This window comes from Argiope bruennichi, chromosome 5 (genome assembly GCF_947563725.1).
Source record: "Argiope bruennichi chromosome 5, qqArgBrue1.1, whole genome shotgun sequence".
Lineage (NCBI taxonomy): Eukaryota > Metazoa > Arthropoda > Arachnida > Araneae > Araneidae > Argiope > Argiope bruennichi.
This window is the reverse complement of record NC_079155.1, coordinates 15539268-15556030: the sequence shown is the minus strand read 5'-3', so window position 1 is coordinate 15556030 and position 16763 is coordinate 15539268. Positions and strand designations below refer to the sequence as shown.

The window sequence follows — 16763 nt, the reverse complement described above, 5'->3', positions numbered from 1 at the left end:
AAAAGGCCAATACAAACCAATAGTTTTTTTAAAACTATTTTTATCAATAGAAATCCTCTAAAATTGTTATTTACTTTAGTACAAATGATTGTTTATTGCTTTTATAATGATTATGTTAGTTCAACAATAGATAAAAATTAAAAAAAAAAAAAAAAAAAAAACTTATTATCACTATATTTACTGATTATTCTGAAATATTTATCTTAACACTGAGTGCTTAGGAAACTTTAATGTTACCTATTTTCAAATTTTTAATCTTAATAATAGATTTCCATGATGCCAATAAACTGCAAATTAGCTCAAAATGTCCAACAACATTACTATGATATCTTCACATATTGTCTGGCATTCAGAACATCAAATAACATTATGGGGATATTGTATAAAGTTTTGTTCAACAAGGTTTCTACAGTCATTATATATATATATATAGTGCATCCAATATTAGTTTTCCTAATCCTTGGGAAACAATTGGTGCAGTAAAAATAAAGAAAAGATTATCTGCCCAAAGCTTCAGAATTACAAAAAAAATTTAATTCTAGTTCATTACACACAATCTCATTTTCTGAGAACCAATCATTTGTGGTGGTGATGGGAGGGGGGGGGGAGGCAAGCATTTAAGATTTGGAGATGAGAAGTCCCCAGATAAGTAAGTTTGTTATTGTTATACTTATTATTTGGGACTCACTATTCTATAATGATCAGAGTAAAGAATCTACTTGGGTGAAAGAATGTGCCTTCCACTCAGGGGGGAGAGCATTGTATTTGCTATTAGTAGTACTTCTTATTTTTAAAGTGCTGTTGCAATATGAGTCATTCAGCTTAAGAGGGAGGAGAGAAAAAGTAGCTCTCTATGCTTTTTTTCTTATTATGATACTTCTCTATTCTTATTTTATAATTTGTAACTAGTAAATTTATGTTATTATAAGTATTTTACACTTGGAGTGAAATAGATGTGAAATACAAATCTACCATCAGCACCTGGTTGCTGAGAAAGTTTTAAAAACTTTAAACTGCTTATTTTTTTGTTTGATTTCTGTTTCAAAATGCATTTTTTTTAGCATACCTATCTATTTTTATGTGTTTTGCATGCATTATTTTGTTGTACTCCACGAGAGTTCAACTTCTTTATTAATATTTTCTTTAATATTTCATCAGAGTGTTGCCATTGCAAATCTCCGCCACCGAAGATCTCAGTCTAGTTCAGGTGTCTGGATTGAACACAAACCACTAGAAAATCTTCCATTAAGTAAGTATTAAAAAAGTTATATCGAGTTCATATTATATAGATTCATTATATTTAGAGTTCAGATTTTTTCCCCTGACATATCATCAAACTCAAAGTCTAAATATTAGATTTTGAATACTTGATTTCTTATCACAGAAAATTTGAATAACAAAGCTGCTGAAATAGAACAGATATAAATGTAGACCATAAAATTATTGCCTAGTCAAGAATATTTTCAGGGAGAAAAAAAACCCATAACCAAATACAGATTGATTTAGAAATTACCAAATGTATGCTTATTTTTATGCTCCTTAGCATTTTTCAATACATACTTTGTATTTCAGTCTGTGAAAAATTTTGTTGAACATTATCTGAGTTTTTATTTGCAGTTTTTACTAAGGTGTCTGCATATATTATTGCATCAAATATTAAACTATAGACCTATTATCTGACATCAAAATACTTTTACATTCCTTTTCTTAACATTGTTAGTCAATTAAAATACAATTTAATCTCTTAAAAAATCAATATGAATATAGTAACTCATTGTTCCTCAAATGGCTAATTATATGTCATTTGTTCCAGGCAATCTTTATGATATATCTATTTCATAGTATATATATATAATATATCCATACACCAAATATGAGGATGTTTGAAATCTTAATTAATAATGAATTATAATTGTGCAGCTCAAAACTTCTTTAGTGCTGAATATAAAAGCTGTATGGTGTAAAAGCATTAATTTCTCATTTTCTTACCTATATACAGAATATATAAGTGTAGGCAATGACATAAATACTGCAGCTGGGTTTAAATAATATTTAAGGCATTCTGATATATATGATGTATATATGAGCATAGCAATGTGCATGAGTTTATAGCAGTCAGTTTTAGTTTACAATAGTACAAGCTATATCTTAATAGTATAAATGCATTTAAACATTTAATGCAACTTTGATTTCTTTATTTATATTGTCTACATTTTTTAAAAAAAGAATCTCTTCTAGAGACCTTAAAATTGTTTAAACATATTTGTATTTAATATGTACTGACTTATAATCTATATATTTTTATAAATGTGGCTTTATATCTTCATTTAGTTTATTATTTAATCCCTCAAGTGCCTGAACATTTTTTTTTTCTTTCTGTCTTTCATGCTCCTTTCAAAAGTGTTTAATTCATCTATAGATAGAGTTCATAAAAAAAGAAAAAAGAAAAGTTTTTAGATGACAGAATTTAAATTAATTTTGGCAAAAATTAATTTATCCCCCTTAAAATTGTGTTGTTTAAAGTTCAAAGTTATGTTTTCAAAATTATTAATTCCTTTTTAGATCCAAGGAGTTAATAGAGATATTTATGATATTTTAATACTTTATTGTGCATTTTTAATATTTTAATCTATGCTATAGTTATTATTTCAATAAAGAGAAATGACATTTCTTATATTGATTGGTTTTCTTGGGACATTATAGCTACAGTTTTACAGCCAACAATGAAAAAGAAGAAATCAGTAAGTAAGCTGAATGTAAAAGATGTTACAAGTGCAGATGTTTCAAAATATGTTTTGCAACATCAAGAACAAGATTCGCAGGGTGAAGTGGAAACTCAGTTATACAAGGTATTCCTTATTTTTTATGATATCAAAACCACTTTGAGTAACAAATTATTTATTCATTTATTTTGCTTTAAATTTATTAAAATAAAAACAAACAGATCTCTTAAAGTTATTTCTATGTTCACTATCAAATTGATAATAGTAGCGGTTTCTAAATTGGAGAAACTATGTAATTATTTCAGCAATCTGCATTTCCCATTTTTATTGAATTCCTTTAAGGACTCAATATATTTATATGTCAACTTTAAGATATGACAAATTTTTTTTTAAGCGAAAGAATTCTTTTAATATTTAATCAAATATACAATCTTAAAGATATTTTATCCCTAGAACTTTAAGAATATACATTAATTAAGCAATTAAGTTTTTGCTTTTAATGTGTGCCATATATTTATTATATGATTTTTTCATATTATGTGGTAATTAATGAAAGTGCTTTCCTCCTCCCTCTCTCTTATTGATACCACTAATATTCTGGTCTTTTGAAAATTGTAAAAGCAGAGTAATACTGTGTATATGCGAACAGGAATAATCAGCTTTTGAAATAAACATTGAAATTGGAAAAATCATCTTATTAGGTTATACCATTTATTGTCACTTATAATACGAAGAAAATTGTCTGTTAGTGACATCTTGATATCAATTTAAGTATAAAAGTTAATTTTTCTTTTATCAAAATTCATTATAACATCAAGATTAGGAAGGATATACTGTCTATAGAGCAAAATTTCTTTCAGGTAGGGTTCAGTATTGTTTCACGTGTATACAAAAATGATGTATATGTAATATAATATTTTAATGGATGAAACTGTTTGATATTTGGCTACCAGTTTTATAAGGATCATTCAATTTTTGGTATTAATTTTTTTAATTGGATCCATTATTATATTTAAGATAAAGATAAATAATTTTTTTTAGAAGGAAAGCAAATAGAAAATTTATTGAAACTTGATTCAATAATTATACGGGTAATAATAAAATAATTATATGGATTTAGGGGAGGGAACTATCTTCCTTTTTCGGACTTTCAATTTTTTTATTTGTAAAATTTTTAGCACTTTGAAAACATGCTTTAATATCTCAATTTTTTATTGTTGTACTGATTATGAATGAAAAGCTATCTGCATTTAAAAAAAAATCTACAAAAACTTACTTTAAAAAAATTCCCACAAGGTTTTCTTTTATAGTACATACTTTAATATGACCGTGTCTACTGTACTTATTGTTAAATCATATATACTTTCATGGGGTTTTACTTTAAGACCATAAACTATGTCATGTAAACTTACTATTAATTATTGTGGGATGCAGATTCTTGACTAATACATTTATGTATAATGGTAATAATCATTTATGTATAATGGAAATAAAAACTTTAAATGATGACATAGCAAAATTTTAGAGTAAATTATTTAAGAATGCTTATTCAGTGTTAAATTGAATATTTAATTTTTTATTATAAATTTGATATGGGTCATTTTTGAAAATGTATTTAAAATATTATATTATTTAACCAGCCTGTTTGTAGGCTAAATTTTATAACTTTAAAGCAAATGTTTTACAAGATATAAAGGACAATGTTAGCCTCATGTTAAATTCTCAACTTCAAGATCAAACATGCCCATGTTGATGTGATATTAAAACGTGAAAGTGTATGTATTCAACTTCAAGTACAGCATTTTTATCATCTGAACATATTAGTTCCAAATTAGAAGCCTTCTATGGCCTAATAATAAGATCTTGTCTTAGGGGCAAAAAAAAGCTTCATCAAAGATTTGCTTGGATAAACATTTTTTGCTATTGTGTCACTGAAATTTGGAAAAGGAATGCTAGTTCAGGTGTTATCCTTGTCACCTGGTCACAATTCGAAATTGCTAGTCATCTCAAATTGACTCTAATTTTGCTTCAAAATGAAATACCTACATTTTTGTAATCAAGTGTTCTCTTTATAGGGTGATGTGATTCCTTCAGCAGGTGGAGGAGCTCAAGTAGTTTTCAATGATGTTGAAAAACTGAGACAAGAATCGCCTCCTACATCCTATAATTTAAGGTGAAATTTTACAGTTTTTTTTAGTTGGGATAAATTACTTTGAGGAATTTGATTGTGATCTTTTAAGAATAAGTTGGAAGCTGTAATTCTTGCTTTATCTAATGTGATATATACATATCAAAATGGCATTCACTATACAAAATAGTCAACATTTTTGTGATTTCTTATTTTTAATATAATTTAATAGTTCTAAATAATATCAGAAGATGTAAAGAATTAAGGTGTTTGTTTAAACAAACAATTAGATTTGTTAACACAAAGTAACTTGCAACAGGATGAGACTGAGAATTTATCCATCACTCATGGGACTCAGCCTTTATACACATATAGAATATTCTTGAAAATTCCAATTTGAATATTTAAGAAAGATCTAGAAACTTCTAGATCCTAGATAAACAATAGATAACAATTTAAATAAAAGAATTCCAGTCTTTGGATAAAATACAGTGGCTGGAGTTCGAAACGCGGACCACCAAGTCTTAAATGAGATGATCTGCCAACTGAACCCTGTGATTGCTAGTTATTCTAATTTCTGTGCATTATTATATTTATTAGAATTAATTCCATATAAAGGAAAAGAAATAATTAAAATCTTTGATTGCCCACTAATTTCATTAAAAAGTATATCTATGTTTCATATGTATTTTTAAGTAATTTTAAGATCCTATATTATTTGTTATTTTATTTTTAGTAAAAAATTCAAACATTCTAATGATATTCCTTGATTTTATCAGTAAATATTTTATAAATATATTTAAAAGAAGAATTGAAAAAATTGAAATGTTAAGAAATCACATTATTTTAGAATTAATTTCTGTAAATCTGCTGGAATTGTATTAATATCCAGATACATTTTTTTTATGGTAAATAGGAGGGAAAAAAATGTTCAAAACTTTTGAAATGGAATGTCAAATTATTGCTGTAATAACGTTTTTTTTTTTTAAATAATAATAATAATAATAATATTTTCCTTTGCCAAGATATAATAATCATTGATTTAAAAATAGAAAGTTAGGTAAATTCCTTAAAGAAAGATTACCTGTTGCAATGATTCTCATGATATGACTCTGGGAAAATTTTTGCAGTTCATCACCGATCATGGATCCTAGAACCCCCAAACTATCCATTGTTCAGAGGTCTATGTATATAGCATATGACATTTTGTCCATGTTATTTTGTTAACAAGATAACTAGAGTGCTGTTGTAATGTTTGGCTTTTAATTGGCTTGGGATATGTTGTAAGGAATGTAAAAACTTGGATAAGTTCGTTGATGGGCTATCTTGCTCAAAAGGAAATTGGAAATGATGGGGAGAGTTGAAATTGTCATTTCCTCATAACTTCCTTAAAATTTAAGATAGAAAAATAAATCAAAATAAGCAAATTCACGTCTCATTATGACAAATAATTTTTGCGCTTTAAGTTTTTTGATAGCTGCAATTGCGTAAAAGTTAGAGGCTAAAAAATGATTTTCAACCCTTAATTTTGACTGTATTTAGCATAAAACAATTTTTGCTGAAAGTTTTGAAAATAAAAATGTAATAAATCTTTCATTTCTATTTGGTTTTCCATACTTTAAAATTGTTTAAATGCATTTGGACTGAAGATCAAGAGCTTAAATAAAACTAATTAATAAAACGGAAAGGAAAAAGAGTTAATGGCAATATTATGTAAAAATAATCAGCTTAAAACTTTTCAGAAGCTGCATGTACTTCAGTTCTTTTGTTCAGTTACTATAATCTAAAAGCAAGAGTGCAAATGTGTTTACTTTATTTCTTCAGTACCAGCTTTCTCGTCAAGGTGGAAAAAATTCTGGCTAAACCTGTGTATATAATAAAAAAAATTAAGAAAAAAGATTAACTTATTTAGTAATTTATCATCTTTAAAAAAAGTTACAACTTGGCCCTGCATGCTGCCATGTTCCCCTTATATGGCAATTTCTCTTTAAAAAATAAACCAAATTATTTTCTAAAAACTGCATTCCCCCCCCCCCTTCCATGACAATATACATAAAAGCAAAATATCATTTGCATGCTCTTAGCCATTTGGAATATGTACCCTTGAAATTTATTAGACATTAGTTCTTTAAGAAGTAGATTTTTTTTTCAATGTAATTAAGAACTTTTCAAAAAATTTAATTAATATTTTGCAATTCAAAGAAAATACTTTTCATGAAAATGATTGTTCAGATATCTTTTATCTTCTCTATTATTATGAAGAGATATATTTTTGTGTAAATGATTTTTTTTTTTATCATTTATGTACAATTTTCTAATTTTTACATCACGTTTTTAGGAAAAGGAGTGGAGACAGTGTACCACTTAGAGAAGTTGAAGATAGAGTGAGTAATTTGTTTAATAATTCCTCATACTTTATAGCTTGATGGTAGCAATCTTTCACTGGTTAAACCAATAAACTTTTGCTTTAAAAAAAATCCTGCACAATAATTAAACATATCTCTGTCATTGGTCATCTACATGAAATCAATATCAGAAGTTTTGCTTGTAGAAATTTAAACAAGGGAGTGTTAGCTCTGATGTCATATTTGTCCAATGATTTTGTTTCTCAGTTATGAGCTCCAACCTTGGTATTACTTTAAATGAAATGCTAAAATGATCAATTAATAAATAAATATCAAACTAATATTCTTAGAATTAACTAATAATTCAATTATCTAATTTAATGCAATGCAAGTTTTGCCATGTTTTTCAATCAGAAGATATAAAAACAAATGTGCTGTCCTTTTTTGAAAAAAAATCTCAGATATGAACTTAATATTGTATAGAATCAACTTTTCATTGCATAGCTTTGGAATTTAAGAGAATAATTTTTTTTTTCATAAAATGTTATCTTTATATTTAGGCAATGAGGGATCTTAAATCCAAAAATATATCAATTTTTATAATTGGTAAGATATTAAAGGATATGTTTTTGTATAAAGCATTTATATTTTGAAATTTTTTATATATTTTTTTTTTCCTCTAGTGCACAGTTTCAGTTGAGTGCCATGGATATCCGTCCAAGATCCTGTAAGTATATATTATAAATAATTGATTAACTGATATTTAAGTAAAAATGACTTGGTAATTATGTTTTTTCCTGCATTTTTAAAAATTTAATTCAATATTCCTCTTTGTTTAATTTAGGAAGAAAAAGCGATCGAATTGAGGTGCTTCTGTATACAACTATTCATTATGTTTGGTCTTTGAATGTATATCATCCTCGAAAATATATTTTGTGGTTTTGGTACTTACTTCTAGAACATTTCAGCGACCTGATTTTCCAAAAGGACATTATTTTGCTTCGTGTTGGCATTTATAGCTAGATGTTATGTATCAAAATTTATTTTTAATTTTATCAATACTTGTATAATTGTGAATTTTAATTGATGCATAGTTTTATAATAAATAGATAAAAACAATATGTTTCTTTTTATCTTTTTATTTTTAAACTTAAATTTACGATATCTGAATATGAAATTTTATTTTTTCTACTTAATTGAATAATACTTTATTTTTGACATTAAATTATTATTCTGTTTGTTCAAAGATTCTTGAGGTGCAACATACCTATTGCAGAAAATAAGTAATAGACCAATTGGTAGTACATTAAAGTAATGTTAGTAATAATGGGAAACAAGGAATTGAAATTACAAGGACCCATCCCCCAGTTTTTAATGAAAAGACCAAAAGCCTGCTTAAGGAAATACTAATGTAGATAAATGAATTTTTTCAAAAAATTGAAACATTATCTATTTCTGAAAAAAAAATTATTAAATTTTTAACTAATTCTTTTTTACAATCTGATTTTGAAAAATATTGCTGATTTCTCAATAGTAATGAAAGATGCTGAGAACTTTGGCCCTAAATATTTCATTATTTTAATACTTTCATGAACTTCTAGAAAGAGCTTTTTGATCTTATGCATATTATTATTATATTAAGAACAAATATTTTGGTAAATTTGAGGCGATTTTAAACAGGGAATTATATTTGTCTTCATTTGAATGCAACTTTATAAGACTCAGTATCACGAAACAAGGTCAAGGACACTGTAATCTTCTTAAATAGTTGATAATTACATTAAGTAATTATCAGCTTTCTTAATAATTTAATGGGAAATCATTTCACAATTATTTTTATTGGTTTTGAAATTGAACTAAATCTAATATAAAGTGCAAAATCAAAAAGTTAATCTCATAAAGTTATCAAGTTAATCCAGGTATTAGAAACATAGGTTAGCTTAAGAATCAAACACTGTTATAAAAATTTCTTCATGCAAAAAAAGTATTTCTTCATACAAAAGTATTTCTTTTCATCAATACATGGTTATTCAGTATCTGATATTCTAATATTCAGTATTTTCTGTTACCATCAAATCCAAAATTACTGAGAAAACCATAACAATTCCTTTCCTCAATATCGAATGACGCGATTATTCATCTTTTTGAAAGATTGAAAAATCGATATATACCAGTGAGAGTGCTCTCCACAAAACTTTCTCTCATATACTCTAATGAAGACATTCCAGAGAATGCTTTGCATGGCATTGGTGTACAGTAGTTACGAAATATGAATCTGTGACGTTAACTTAGCATTCAAAAGAATGCTTTGCATGGCATTGGTGTACAGTAGCTACGAAATATGAATCTGTGACGTTAACTTAGCATTCAAAAGAATGCTTTGCATGGCATTGGTGTACAGTAGTTACGAAATATGAATCTGTGATGTTAACTTAGCATTCAAAAGAATGCTTTGCATGGCATTGGTGTACAGTAGCTACAAAATATTAATCTGTGATGTTAATTTAGTATCTTTACTGATTCTATTGTATGATCTTTTTGGTGATTAATCACTGGTATGCAGTTAATAGTATCCGAAAATTGAATTTGTGTTTTAGGGGTGTTTTTCTTAATCGATCGAGATAAAGTTTTGAGACAAAACTGTACTTGTAGTTACCATATCCCATATCAAATTTCATATATTTAAGTCATTGTGTTTTTGAATTATTACGTGTACAGGTGTCTGGAAGTACGGACTAGAAGTCGACCCTTAGTTGGGTTTAGTTCAAAATTTGATAGGCGTTTATACTAACGATGTTAAATCTGTATATCAATTCCATCTAGCTCTCTTTGTTTTGTAATTATCTTGATAATTTAAAATTTGAACAGCCGAACAGACAGAGCTTTCTCTAAAAGAATTTTGCTCAAAATTTGATAGAATATTATAAATTTGAAATCAAGTATTCGACATGCTATCAGCACCATATCTACCTGTATCCAAATATGATGGCTTAAGTGCGATAGATTAGTCTGGGTATTATAAATACGCATGTTAACAACTTCCTTTATAAGTATAGATAAATGAACCGAAGACTTCTACTGCCTTTATTTTTGTATCGATTTCAATTATTTCATTGTAATTTATAAATAAGTAAGAAATAAAAACCAGCAGGGAGGGTCTCCCCAAAGCTTTCTCGCATACTCTCAAATAAACTTTTTGTGCCAGAGAATGCTTTATATGGCATTGGCATACAATACTTACAAACTATTAACTTTTGACGAGAATTTAGCATTTTTAATGAATTTATCCTGTCATCCTTGGCGAGTTGTTTGGCGATTAATTCCTGGCATGTATTAATAGTATCCGAAAACGAATTTGAGTTTTAGACACGTTTTTTTCAACCGATTGAAACAAAAATTTGGCGCAAAACTGCATTTGTAATCACAAAATCCCATACCAAATTTGATATATTTAAGTAACTGCGCTTTTGAGTTATCCAGTTTAAATATTTCTGAATGTACAGACAGATAGACAGTCAACCTGTCTTCGGATATTGTTCACAATTTGACAGGTGTCGATACAATAGATGTTAAATCTATGTAACACATTTTATCTATCTAGCTCTCTTTGTTTTGTAGTTATCACGTTAACTTATATTCGAACAACCGAACAGACAGACTTCCTCTGAACAGATTTTACGCAAAATTTGATAGAAATTTTCACATTTGATGTATTTGGACATATGCCAAATTTCAACCATCTAGCTCAAAACGCTTTTGAATTATCTTTGTCACAGATAGGCAGAAGGTTTTTTTAAATGTGTGTTTTGATTTTAGGGAGGTATAAAACGTGAAGAGTCGTCAAAATCTCGAGTTCGAATTTTTTGGCGATTACTCTTTACACTGTATATGAGAAAGTACACAGTTATTGTTATTATTATTAGTTAATATTTCTTTAACTTCATAGCATTTCAGTTTAGGCATACACTTACATAAATGTAATCAGTTATTTAATTTCCATTCTTAAAATAGTGAAAATGTAAGGATAGTGTTGCTACTGGCGATAGGCGAGGATCGAACTCGCAACCTTTGGGTTCGTAGCCGAGTAACAAGACCACTAGACAAAAGAAATTTCTCATGTCTCGTAGCTGTTATCTGGCTTATAAAGCGTCACCACATTACTCCCCCTTCAGTGCGTCGGAGGTGAGACGAACGATTTTTTGTCCTGTTTTTGCTGTTATTAGTGGTGATATATTGACTGTAGCGTCTTATCCATTTTTTTTTCTCTTATTGGCCGATTATTTATCAGCTTCATTTTTTATTTATTTATTTATTTCTGGTAGAGGGCGCCACAACAGTTGTATGAAGTTTGCGTATTTTCGTCATCGGGTCACCAATGTTGCTACTGGCGATAGGCGAGGATCGAACTCGCAACCTTTGGGTTCGTAGCCGAGTAACAAGACCACTAGACAAAAGAAATTTCTCATGTCTCGTAGCTGTTATCTGGCTTATAAAGCGTCACCACAATAGTAAGTATAAAGTAAGTTCATTTTTGAAGTTTTGAGTGTATTACTGAATGTTTCACAATTTACATAATGTATTAAAAGATTTTTTGTGTGCCGATTGAAGAAAATATCCCATGTATTACAACAAGAAAGTAAAGCTTCAAACTAAAAGAGAGATATTACATTTTTATACTTTCACTTACATCGCAAGAAAAAGCAGCAATGTTTGAAAAAGAAGGACTATATATATATATATATATATATATATATATATATATATATATATATATATATATATATATATATATATATATATATATATATATATATATATATATATATATTGTGATCACAATAATAGAAAGCATTGTATAATATAAACTTTTAAAAATAGAATTGAAAGTTTTTTTTTTTTTTTTATAATTAAGAAAAAATATTGTATGGAAATTAAATTGATACCGTTGTCAATCCCTTTATTTATTTATTTTTAGAATGTGTAGAAATAACTTTTATCCCATATCATCTTCAGAAGTTATCAAAAGGAAATAAAGCTTCAAAAGTTAAAATTTTGCTTAATTTTTAGTTTAAATTTTCTAATAAATGAAAAAAAAAATCGTTCCGAAGTACACAACCTCGTCCTCAAAAGTATGTTTATACCAAATTTAGTTCCAAGTGAAACCGTCTCTGATCTGTAAATCATCAACAGATACACGCAGACACACGCGTTCACTTTTATTATCAACCTTGATTAAAATAAGGAGCTTGTTGAACATGAAAGAAAACTTTCGTGTCTGATATATAACACAAACATTTTTTTCGTGATTTTATTTTTACCAAACAACGCCAGCACACACGTGTAAAAATTGAGCATATCTCTAGTAGATTTCCAATTCAAACATAATATTTCCAAATGGGACATTTTTAAACCCTGTTCTTCTTATCTTTGATTGAAATATGGAGAAAGCACGTGTTGTCCCGTTGCAGCAGGTGGAATTTTCCCATTATCAGTCTTGCTTTATGTTAAATATACTTTTTACGCCTATTTACTTTCTGATAAACTAACTCTATTTTGAAAATTCATTTTCGGAAGGATTGATTTATTTGTGGTAATAGTGTGTTATCAAGAGATAAAAAAAGTTTACTTAAGAATTGCCTACATGAAAAATGACTTAAATCTTCATATGCGATAAATGTTGAACAGTTTAATATTCGTCAAACAGACTGATAGACGTGTAACATTTTATGGAAAAAAAAAAAAAAAAGTTTCGAAAAATTGCAGAAAATATTTCTTAACGAAGCAATTATTTCAGAATTATTTTTTTTTCAAATATAAATTAAAGTTTTCATTCACAACAACCAGTATTTTATGAATAAAAAATATACAGTGGTAAATTATTATTATCAAAAAAAAAAAAAATCTACACAAACAAAAAGTAAAGCAAGGAAATTTAGAATTTTGGAACAACTCTGTTTTTTTTAATTTAATTTTATTTATTTATTTATTTATATATATTTATTTATTTTTGCTTTTGTCAGTAGCGAAGGAAACTTAGAATTTCCAAATCTTGGAACAATTTTTTTTTTTTTTTTTTTTTTTTTGTTTATCAGCAGCAAATGTTAGCATTTCTGTTAGGTTATTCGCGAAGCTCCTGTTGTGTTCGTGCGTCAACAAAAATAAAATGCAGACAAACTTACGATAAAACTAAATCTTATTACATTATAGATAATATTATCAAATTTTCATTCAAAATTCCAACATCGTTTTTAAACAACAAATTAAAAGTTCCAAAAATATCATTGTTGCCAGTCTGAATTTTACAACTATTTACAAAATAAAATTTATAATTATTAAAATAATCGGTAGCTACTTTTAAATAAAATATTTACGATTTATGTCGCAACACTCCTATTCATTTTCTATACCTTGTCCCGATCATTTAGGCGCTCTGAATTGCTTCTATGTACTTTTGAAAATAGATATTTTTTGAAAAATGTGCATTTTTTATAGATATTTTTAAAATGTTCATTTAATATTTATTTTGATAGATATTTTAATAACATTTATAGATTTATAATAAATAGATCTATAATTTTATAACATTTATAGATCTATAATTTTTATAGATCTATAATAACATTTTAATAGATATTTCTAAAATGTGCATTTATGCCCATTTATCATAAATATTGGTTGAATTGGGTTTATCTTGTTCATTGAAAATGAAAGCCAAAACGAGTATTTTCGGCATTTAATACTTCCTTTATTGGCGAAAAGACAAGAATGCTTTAGAAACCACGAAAAAAATTTGTGCTGCTATGGCGACGATGTTGTAAGAGAACGAACAGAACTTAAATCGTTTGCTAAGGTGGGATGAATTTCTCATATAATATCAGCTACACTGCAGTAGGTCATTCATGGTCGATGACCACCAATCTAAAACGCTGATCATAAGTAAACAAATGACTCGTAAAATATCAGAGAAATCCGAATCGTCGAATTCTGGGTATTTGTTGCAACTTGGCTTTGATAATTACTTTGATGTTTGGGTATCCCAAACTTTAACTTCCAAAGAGAAATCTTTAAATGAAATCGGTTAATTGTAAAGGGATGGCCTTGGGTCAGGATAAACTTTGACTACATAATGTCTGTCTAAATGGGGGGTGTTGGAGTTTAGCTGGAATGTCTTACCGTTCCTTTATATATTACATCCTTTCCAAGTGCGATTTATTGCTCAAACATAACGAAAGTAATAGCTTTTGAAAGAGATGTTGTTGAGCAATGAAAAATGCATCTTTATAGTTGAGAGGAAACGGTCGTGGAAATATTCGAGTGGCTGCCATCAACCACAGCCAAGGCTCATTTCCATTACCCAAAAGTTATACTTTGCTGGTGGCGGAATTGGATACAGTCTATTATGAGCTGCTCCGCCAAGGCAAACAATTTATATACAGTTACCAGCAGATAGTTGGCTGGACAAAGCCAAAAAACAAACTCTAATTTTTAATTCTTATTGTTATTATACTATAATTAAACTATTAATCATATATTTCATGACTTCGATATATTTCTTCAAAATCTATATAAATAAATGGTTGCAATGAAAGTAGGAAAATTAATTCAGAAAATTTGGTTTTGAATTTAGAGTTTTTCTTTATATTAAGCAAACGATTATCATTTCTTAATTAAACATTTCTAAAAACTTTCTATGCTCAAGTCAGAAACGTTATTATTCTAAAGTTACCAAAGAGCGATAATAAATAAATTAAATAAAGTTTCGGATGAACTAAAAGAAACTTTAAAAAAACAAAACCACCATTTATTTCAAGATGCAAAAGAATTGTTCTTAACGTTAGGAGCAACAGTTGAAAGATAGATAATGGTTTTCAAATTTGAACTTCATTCTGAACACAAAACAATAATTCGTTATTAAAAAAAGAATAGTAATTTGATAATTTGTAATAAATTGAAATTCTGTAACATTTAAAATTATTTTTACTATTCATTTTCAAATCTACAAGCTACTTTTCTCTCACATATCAGCTGTTCAAAGTGTGAAAGATTATTTCTTTCTTTCCTGAATCATTTTGAGAAATCCTTTGTAGGTCAAGAAATAAAAAGATAAATAAACTATTGAATGAGGGTTGAACAGTTTCCTAAGTAAACCGAAACTTTCCTTTTTGTGTAAATATGCACGTGCAAAAAAATTCTTAAAGAATAGTTGTGAATCGTCACGGTTCGCAGAATTCTTGATAACCTTTAATGCCTTCTCGCGTTCTATCAAGGATTGTAAATACTTTTGAAATGGTGAGTAAATGCAACAAAAATTACCATTTAAAAAATAATACTTCAAACAAGTTGAAATGTCTTGAATACATTTATTTTTTTATATGAAATTTTCTATTTTGTATGATTAGTTAAGAAAAAAAATTTATAAATTATTATTTAAATTTTGTATTATGTTCTACGTAGTGACTCTTAAAATAAGTTTTGGAATCAGAATTTAAAAATAATTCCTTTAATTATTTTAATTAATTAATTATTATTAAATTTGTTTTTATTTCACGGCTAACAGTAAGAAAATTCGACGGATATGAATTTTAAATCAATATTTGCTATGTCAAAATATATTATGGAAGTACAAGGGGTGTTCATATGAAAAGGTACGAAACGACACTGTGGGTATAAATGAAGACTTTATTCAAAGTAGACACCATAGGCCTGAGCACAACAATCCCATTGATTAACGAGACGAACGATTCCTTGTTCCTAAAATTCCTGTGGCCATGACGAGACCCAGTCCTTCACAGTGTCCTTGAGTTCGCCGTCCAAGATCCACTATTTGTTGAATTTCTCGAGCACAGAAGAACCATTAACTCCGATGTGTACTGTGAGACGCTCCGAAGACTACGCAGGTCCATCAAGAATAAAAGACTGGGGCTATTCACGGAAAGTGTGGTGCTCCATGATAACGCGCGTCCACACGTCTCCAGGGTCACACAAGCGGAACTGGCCAAGTTCACGTGGGAGCAGCTCGACCATCCGCCCTACAGCCCGGATATGTCTCCCTGCGATTTTCATGTGTTTGATCCCCTGAAAAGACCTCTGAAAGGGAAATGCTTCAACTCTGACGGTGAGCTCAAGGACGCTGTGAAGGATTGGGTCGCGTCACGGCCACAGCAATTTTAGGAACAAGGAATACTTAGTCTCGTTAATCAATGGGATTGTTGTGCTCAGGCCTATAGTGTCTACTTTGAATAAAGTCTTCATTTATACTCACAGTGTCGTTTTGTACCTTTCATTTGACAGATATATTCAAAAGACTTTTTAATTCTAAGTTTAAAAAAAAAAATGCTAAATCAACCGGTAGTGGGACAGATGCGTACAACCATTTGCGTACGGATCATAAAACTGTCAATCAGTTGTCTCGTTTACAATGCGGTTGTGTTACTGATAAGGGCCAGTTCTAGAAGAAGTTACAACATCTTAAACGTTATCTAAAAGTGTCATATTTGGCGAGAGTTAGCCTGATGTTTGACACAATTTCGAATACTTAACGATACGTTCATTAATATAATTTCATGC

General features: G+C 28.3%; 1 protein-coding gene across 1 annotated transcript in view; it reads left to right on the top strand.

The window, feature by feature from the left end:
* The window catches only part of LOC129968809 (kinesin-like protein KIF23), a 34227-nt gene extending 25954 nt beyond the window's left edge, over positions 1-8273 (top strand). The window contains exons 19-24 of the mRNA XM_056083072.1: positions 1159-1249; positions 2704-2849; positions 4799-4896; positions 7190-7235; positions 7880-7923; positions 8041-8273. Of these exons, the coding sequence (XP_055939047.1) occupies positions 1159-1249; positions 2704-2849; positions 4799-4896; positions 7190-7235; positions 7880-7923; positions 8041-8062 (447 nt within the window). The 3' untranslated portion in view covers positions 8063-8273. The remainder of the gene's footprint in view (positions 1-1158; positions 1250-2703; positions 2850-4798; positions 4897-7189; positions 7236-7879; positions 7924-8040) is intronic.
* The last annotated feature ends 8490 nt before the right edge of the window (positions 8274-16763 follow it).